This window comes from Bison bison, unplaced genomic scaffold (genome assembly GCF_000754665.1).
Source record: "Bison bison bison isolate TAMUID 2011002044 unplaced genomic scaffold, Bison_UMD1.0 scf7180017864503, whole genome shotgun sequence".
Classification (NCBI taxonomy): domain Eukaryota; kingdom Metazoa; phylum Chordata; class Mammalia; order Artiodactyla; family Bovidae; genus Bison; species Bison bison.
The window spans coordinates 691,198-699,104 of record NW_011495061.1 but is presented as its reverse complement, the minus strand read 5'-3'; the positions used below and the strand labels follow the sequence as shown (position 1 = coordinate 699,104).

At 45.9% G+C, this 7,907-nt stretch overlaps 1 protein-coding gene across 1 annotated transcript in view; it reads right to left on the bottom strand.

Annotated features, from left to right (window-relative positions):
- The window catches only part of ESYT2 (extended synaptotagmin-like protein 2), a 77,767-nt gene that overhangs the window by 26,003 nt on the left and 43,857 nt on the right, over nucleotides 1-7,907 (bottom strand). The window contains exons 7-8 of the mRNA XM_010829250.1: nucleotides 5,292-5,347; nucleotides 1,469-1,589 (exon numbers count right to left, since the gene is read on the bottom strand). Coding sequence (XP_010827552.1) covers nucleotides 1,469-1,589; nucleotides 5,292-5,347 — 177 coding nt within the window. The remainder of the gene's footprint in view (nucleotides 1-1,468; nucleotides 1,590-5,291; nucleotides 5,348-7,907) is intronic.

Sequence of the window (7,907 nt, the reverse complement as noted above, 5' to 3'; positions counted from 1 at the left end):
AGGAATGATGCTGAAGCTGAAACTCCAATATTTTGGCCACCTCATGCGAAGAGTTGACTCACTGGAAAACACCCTGATGCTGGGAGGGATTGGGGGCAGGAGGAGAAGGGGACGACAGAGGATGAGATGGCTGGATGGCATCACCAACTCGATGGACATGAGTTTGAGTGAACACCGGGAGTAGTTGGTGGACAGGGAGGCCTGGCGTGCTGCGGTTCATAGGGTCGCAAAGAGTCGGACACGACTGAGTGACTGAACTGAACTGATACTTATAAAAATAACAGCCAACCTCCTGTTTACATTTTCACAAATCTAATGCTTAGACATTGTGGCCACATATTTAAGCGGCAAGGAGGGTGGATCCAGGCAGGCTCAGACAGTCCCCAGTGCTCAAAGAACACAGAGCCCATGGCCTAGGAGCAGGAGGATTCCTACGTGCAAAGGCAGGCCTGCGTTCCCCGAGCTGAGGATGCTAAGTGAAGGAAGAAAGACATCCCCACCTCACCCGTGTCCCATCACACCTGCTGAGTGCCAGCAATATGACTAACTGGGATGTGAGGACTGGGGTGCTGTTACTTTGAAAAAAGTAGGACTGCTCATGAATGTTTGTTGGTCTGTGCACTGTTACTAAGATCGAGCTTACTAGAAGGGTAACAGACAGGGGGAAAGGCTGGCTACTTCTACTTCATGAAACAAACTCTGAACTGAGCCCAGACACCATGTGACAGGCTGCCTACTCCACCTCTGGAGCCCACGGTCAGTGAGATCACACGGGCGGGACGCAAACCATTAGGAGCAGCCCTCCGAGAACGTGCTCTGGGCCTCAGACAGGATTCCACACCATGGCTGGCGGGCTCACGTGGTCTCGGGCTGAGGTTGTTTAGTTTACTCAAATGAAGGTGCCTCCAAGATGTGTGGTCACCTGTGTGAGGCACCACCCCAACCTGCAGATGAAGACACTCTGAGGGATGTGATCCCAGAATGAAGCTGCCGCCAAGCCCCAGGCCGTGACTCAGCCCAGCCCTGCCCACTCACTCCGTCTAGGGGGCTTAATACCCACGGCACGTCCGCCCTGAAGGACTCCACAGACGACCGCTCCTCACGCCTGGCAGGAGCCTGGCACAAGGTTCCCAGCTCAGGCTAAAACGTACATCTTACACACAAGCAGAAAGTGCTTTCTGAGGCAGTAAATAAGTTGTCACAGCTGTCCTTTACAATTTGCAGTGACATCTGCAGAATTAAATTCCTGTGAGCACCTCTGAGGTTTAAGAACTGCCCTTAAGTCTCCGAAAGCTTTAGGCCAAATGGCCCTTAGCCAACCTCCTAAGGACGAGCAGGACAGACCACTTTTACAGCATCAAGATCTACATGGCAAGGTCATTGTTAGACGAAATACAAGAAGACTCAGCACCCATGTACGTGAAAAGTTCCTTCAGTCTATTTTAAGTGTTAATGAACACATGCTTACCTTTGGTACAGGAAATCGCAGCTGAGCTATTTGAACTTCGCTGACAAGAGGGACCGTGATTCGATTGGGAAGCACCAGATAGTTTGATATTATATCCAAAATGATAGTATCTGATAAACCACTGTTAGGTGGGAGGTTAAAAAAAAAACAACAATGATCAGACATTTCATGTTAGTTACCACCCGTAACAGCGAACTTGGCATAAACATGATACAATATCCCACCAACAGGTCAGAGCTAGTTCCCCTAACACAGTATTTATGCTGCTATGGTGACAATTATGTGGGATTTATTCTGAGAACATGAGGTAATATTCTGGCTACATTTCTCAATGTCCTAAATCACACTCATACATTTGTTTCCATATAACTTTATCATTGATTTAACACTGAATATACATTTAATTAAATTTCTTATTTTAACATAAAATATTTCAAACATATATAAAAGTGCAGAGAATATGAAAACAAACATTTACTCATTTCACATTTATTACATTAAATTCATCTTTCTTGTCATATATGTGGAGCTCCTAATGAAGTACAAGAATTTACAGTTCATTCTTCTTTACACTTTATTAGGTACTGAATACTGTAATCAGTTTGAAACAGTATACACCACTGCACAGAGAATTCAGTAGTAGGAATAGAGTTGTGGGGGCTAAAGAAACTAATGTACTTTCAATATCCTTTTTGTCTGTTCCTTGTAAATGTGTGTGAGTGGAGAGTCAGGGGTCTCTGCAACACCACTCCTGAGGGCCCAGAACCTGAACCGCACAGCTGTGCGAGAGCACCTTTAGCCAGAACAGCAGAGTCCTAGAAGAAACTTACTTCTTGCCAGTACTTCTCAGATGTCAGCATTACGGACATGGCAGATGTAAAGCAACCACAGCTGGAACATCCCCTGGGACACAGTGACAGTCCTATCGCGCCCTGAGAGATGACCGAGCCTCGCTGCAGGCTGGGGTCCAAACGCCAACCAAGGCGTGGAGGCTCAGCGCCAGCCCTCTCAGTTCAACGTGGGAACCACGCTCCCCAGACAGCTCTGCTCTGTGAAGAGGCCAGTAAACCAGCGTCTACACTCCAGAGGGACTCGGAGGGCGTAAGGTGGCAGACACTGGATCGGTGCTCACCAAGCTGACGATGGAGGGGTCCCTCAGAGCTTAGCACCCAGCACCCTCAGTCCAGGCAATCTCCCTGCAGAAGCATGAGTTCTGTTTATTTCAAAAAATCTACTGAGACAGAAGGCCCCTCACTGCTGACGCAAGTGCTTCAGGACCTGCTCGCTGCCCTGGGGGTGGGCTGCGCCTCCCCTCCCGCTGACGCCTGTGCCGCCAGCAGAAGGCCCAGATGGCACCTCCACCGACGGCTCCCTAGCGGGCTGCACACCCCCCGAGTCGCCGCAGGGCCCAGCACACAGCACGGCTTCCTCACGCCTTCCGCCCTCCCGGTCTTCCTGACCCGGCCCTGCATCACCTACAGCCTTCACCCCTCACACTCGGGTTAGGGCTCCTCACTCAACAGTGGCGGGGAGCGCGAACACGCATGGTGACGTGAAGTGACTCAGGGCATCCTGCCGCCTCCTCACACCTCGGCTTCTGTTCTGCAGTCAATGAAGGGAGCAGGCAGACGTTCATTTAGTAAAGCTTGGGGCAAGATTTCATTGTGTTAGGTTCAAAGTTATTAAATATTTACTTTTACAAGATAAGGTCTGCCACAGCTGTTACCTGATAAAATCTTCACAAAATAGTGGCCCAAGTTTTACGTTAAGTACACATGCATATATTTTATCACATGAAGTTTACATAATTATATATAAGTGATGTCATATATAAATATATGTAATTTTAAAGGAGTATTTTACTATATTTCTTTTATACCATGGTCTCATTTTTGCATGGGGTGTGTCTGTTTCCACCTGTATTTCTAATATATATGCATATATATTCTTAACAATATATGCAATCCTATATATACCTAATATGTAAGAATATGTTTTATATGTGTATAAAAATCTACATATAGAATAACAGCTAGAAGGTATGCCACACTGAGTCTGTCTTCATATAAATCCACGAAATGAACCGAAGCTGTATCTGCACGTGTGTATCTGTGTGTCCTTGTGTACGTGTGTTTCTCCCTTTCCACTGGTTTGGGACTGACTCCAGAGCTGCGGGCTCACGGCCAGGAGCCGCCCACCGGCTCTCTGCGCCACAGCGCGACCTGCAGAGGAGACGCCTGACGAGCATGGGTCGCGGTGCTGCGGGGAGGCAAGCAGGATCCACGTTCTTTTCTGCACTAAAGGACAGCAGGGATTTGCTGCTTTGGCCACTGACCAGCACCCTTTCCTCCAACTCCGGGAGTCCTTCCTTTGGGGGAAGGACTTCACTGCAACTTTTTCAAGCCACTCTCTGCCTCCTCTCAGGGTGGGCATGAGACCCAGACCTGATCATCAGAACCAGGAAAATTTGTCCAAGGAAAGGCGGACAAACAGAGGTCAACTCTGAAACTTTTGCTGGAACTAGAGGGACATTTGCTGGAATCTTCTCCTGAGGTTGCTAAGCATGCCACAGAATAGAAGCCAGAAGCTGCTACTTCACAGCAAGAGCCTGCCTGGCAACAAAGCCACACACAGAAAACGGGGGTCAGGAGGCGTCCTGTGGACATTAGCGTCCAGCCCCGTCTGGCCACCTGACAGGGCCGCAGGCCACACCCAGCACCCAGAGCAGGCACTCCCCGCCTGCTTGGTGGATGGAAGAACAGACTGTCTGTCAAAACCTTTACTCGCTTAATGAAGACCAAGTGAGCTGGGTTTGTTCTTGAAAGCAAGAATGCTAACCAACCCTTTTACAAAATTCTTTTAAAGCTGTCCTTTCCAAGAATCTTTTAAAGATAACGGTACTTTTCTATATCCAATAAATCACAGTACCTAAAAAAGTTTTATTATTACAACTATGCCTCAGCTTATTAAAGTCTTCATTTTTTCCTGATAATGAAACAAAATAAAATTCTTTCTAATGGCCACTTCAAGGAGATAATAAATACAAAGGAATAGGAAAAAAAAGCAGACTGAACCAAGGCTTTCATAATTCAATTTTCTAAGCAAAATAGGGAAAAGAACAGCACAGATTAACAAAGTGTCCACCAGGAACACATGCACCTGTAACCAACACTTCACTCGCTTTAACCTTCAAACGCACTTTAACCTTCAAACGCACGGTAAGACCAGAAGAAGCGGGTTCCTGCTTGGTGCTGACTGACAGTCTGCCGCTGTCGCCTTCCATCTTGGAGGACAGACGACCTGCAGCCTGACTAGGAAGCCTCACCGTCCTCACAGGAGGGACGTGCCCCGAAGGCTTCACAGCTCGTCTGGAAGGAGTCCTCACGGTTCAGACACTAGAGCACACGGAAGAGCAAAGACTCCCAGTGCACCCCGCAGCCGCATGTCCGGGCTGACTCCTCCCCGCCCAGGAGGAGTGCATCAAGGCAGAGAAGGCAGGAAGGGATGGGGCAGCACAGCTTCAACGTAGCCAGAAAGGGCTTAAAAAGTGTTTAAACTTTTCTTTATTTTTCTGGTATATTAAAACACCAAAACTGGAAAGACACCTCATGACAAATGAAATGGCTCCAATGAGCCCCAACAGGGCTCGAGTGCAGCTGCAACCCAGAGCCTGAGATGCAACTCGAGTTCCGGAGCCTGAGCGCCCTGCCTGAAAGGCACGGACGCTGGCTGGGAGACGGCGCTCAGCCGCTGGGCTGTCTCATGACGCCGCCAACGCACATGCCATCAGCAAGCTGGCCACAGGGCACGACAAAGTACTTACTTCAATCCAGGAATGTCGAGAAGATTAGTCAGTCCTGTCCAGTTAATTTCTAAAAGCTGTTTTTAAAAAAACGGCAAATATAGTAAGTATGCAAACTACTTCTAATTATCATTATCAAATTATACAAGTCTTTTCTTTATAAATGAAATGGGCTACTCAGTACATAATGCTGTCCTATACCTTGATTTTCACTTTATAAAATATCAAAGCTGTTGTCCCTTATTGGTACTGATAGCTTGCCTGTTCTTATGTTTTTTGATATCATAATTTTCTCCAGTAAAATCATAATTATTTATATACCCACCCTCCTATTGATGAGCACTTAGAATATTTGCAGTTTATCCTTTTTGTAAGTAATGGTCATAGCAAACACCCTCTTCCAACAACACAAGAGATGACTCTACACATCTACATCACCAGATGGTCAATACCAAAATCAGACTGATTATATTCTTTGCAGCCAAAGATGGAGCAGCTCTAAACTGTCAGCAAAAACAAGACCGGGAGCTGACTGTGGCTTATTGCAAAATTCAGGCTCAAACTGAAGAAAGTAGGGAAAACCACTAGGCCATTCAGGTATGACATAAATCAAATCCCTTATGATTATACAGTGGAAGTGAGAAATAGATTCAAGGGACTAGACCTGGTAGAGACAGTGCCTGAGGAACTATGGACGGAGGTTCATAACATGGTAAAGGAGGTGTGACCAAAACCACCCCCAAGAAAAAGAAACGCAAGAAGGCAAAGTGGTTGTCTGAGGAGGCCTTACAAATAGCTGAGAAAAGAAGAGAAGCAAAAGGCAAAGGAGAAAGGGAAAGATACACCCAACTGAATGCACAGCTCCAGAGAACAGCTAGGAGAGATAAGAAAGTTCTCTTAAGTGAACAATGCAAAGAATTAGAGGGAAACAAAAGAAAGGAAAAGACTAGAGATCTCTTTATAAAATTGGAGATACCAAGGGAACATTTCATGCGAAGACAGGCACAACAAAGGACAAAAATGGCAAGGATCTAACAGAAGCAGAAGAGATTAAGAAGAGGTGGCAAGAGCACACAGAAGAACTACACAAACAGCTCTTAATGACTCGGATAACCACGATGGTGTGATCACTCACCTAGAGCCAGACATTCTGAGGGGGCCTTAGGAAGCATTACTATGAACAAAGCTACTGGAGGTGATGGAATTCCAGCTGAGCTATTTCAAATCCTAAAAGATGATGCTGTTAAAGTGCTACACTCATTATACCAGCAAATTTAGAAAACTCAGCAGTGGCCACAGGACTCGAAAAGGTCAGTTGTCACTCCAACCCCAAAGAAAGGCAATGCCAAAGAATGTTCAAATTACTCTACAATTGCATTCATTTCACATGCTAGCAAGATTATGCTCAAAATCCTTCAAGCTAGGCTTCAGCAGTACATGAACCGAGAACTTCCAGATGTACAAGCTGGATTTAGAAAAGGGAGAGGAACCAGAGATCAAATTGCCAACATATGCTGGATCATAGAAAAAGCAAAGGAATTCTAAAAAAACATCTACTTCTGTTTCACTGACTATGCTAAAGCTTTGGCTGTGTGGATCACAACAAACTGTGGAATATTCTTAGATGGGAATACCAGACCACCTGACCTGCCTCGCGAGAAACCTGTATAGGAGTATGTCAAAGCTGTATATTGTCACCCTGCTTATCTAACTTATATGCAGAGTACAGCATGGGAAATGCCAGGCTGGATGAATCACAAGCTAGAATCAAGATTGCAAGGAGAAATATCAACAATCTCAGATATGCAGATGATACCACCTTAATGGCAGAACGTGAGGAGGAACTAAGGAGCCTCTTGATGAATATGAAAGAGGAGAGTGAAAAAACTGGCTTAAAATTCAACAATCAAAAAACTAAGATCATGGCATCCGGTCCCATCACTTCATGGCAAATAGATGGGGAAAAAGTGGAAACAGTGCCAGATTTCATTTTCCTGGGCTCCAAAATCAATGTGGATGGTGACTGCAGCCATGAAATTAAAAGACACTTGCTCCTTGGAAGAATAGCTATGAAAAAACTAGCCAGCGTATTAAAAAGCAGAGACATCACTTTGCTGACAAGGTCTGTATACGCAAAGCTATGGTTTTTTCAGTAGTCGTGTATGGATGTGAGAGTTGGATCATAAAGAAGGCTGAAGGCCAAAGAATTGCTGCTTTTGGACTGTGGTGTTGGAGAAGACTCTTGAGAGTCCCTTGGACTGCAAGGAGATCCAACTAGTCCATCCTAAAGGAAATCAACTCTGAATATTCATTGGAAGGACTGATGCTGAAGCAGAAGCTCTGATACTTCGGCCACCTGATGTGAAGAGCTGATTCACTGAAAAAGATCCTGATGCTGGAAAAGTTTGAGGGCAAGAGGAGAAGGGAGTGACAGGATGAGATGGCTGGATGGCATCACTGACTCAATGGACATGAGTTTGAGCAAGCTCAGGGAGATAGCGAAGGACAGGGAAGCCTGCTGTGCTGCAGTTCATGGGACTGCAAAGAGTCAGACATGACTTAGCAACTGAAGAAGAACAACAACAAAATGGTTCACTGAATATCTTTTTACACACGTGTTCTTACAGGGACCAGCAT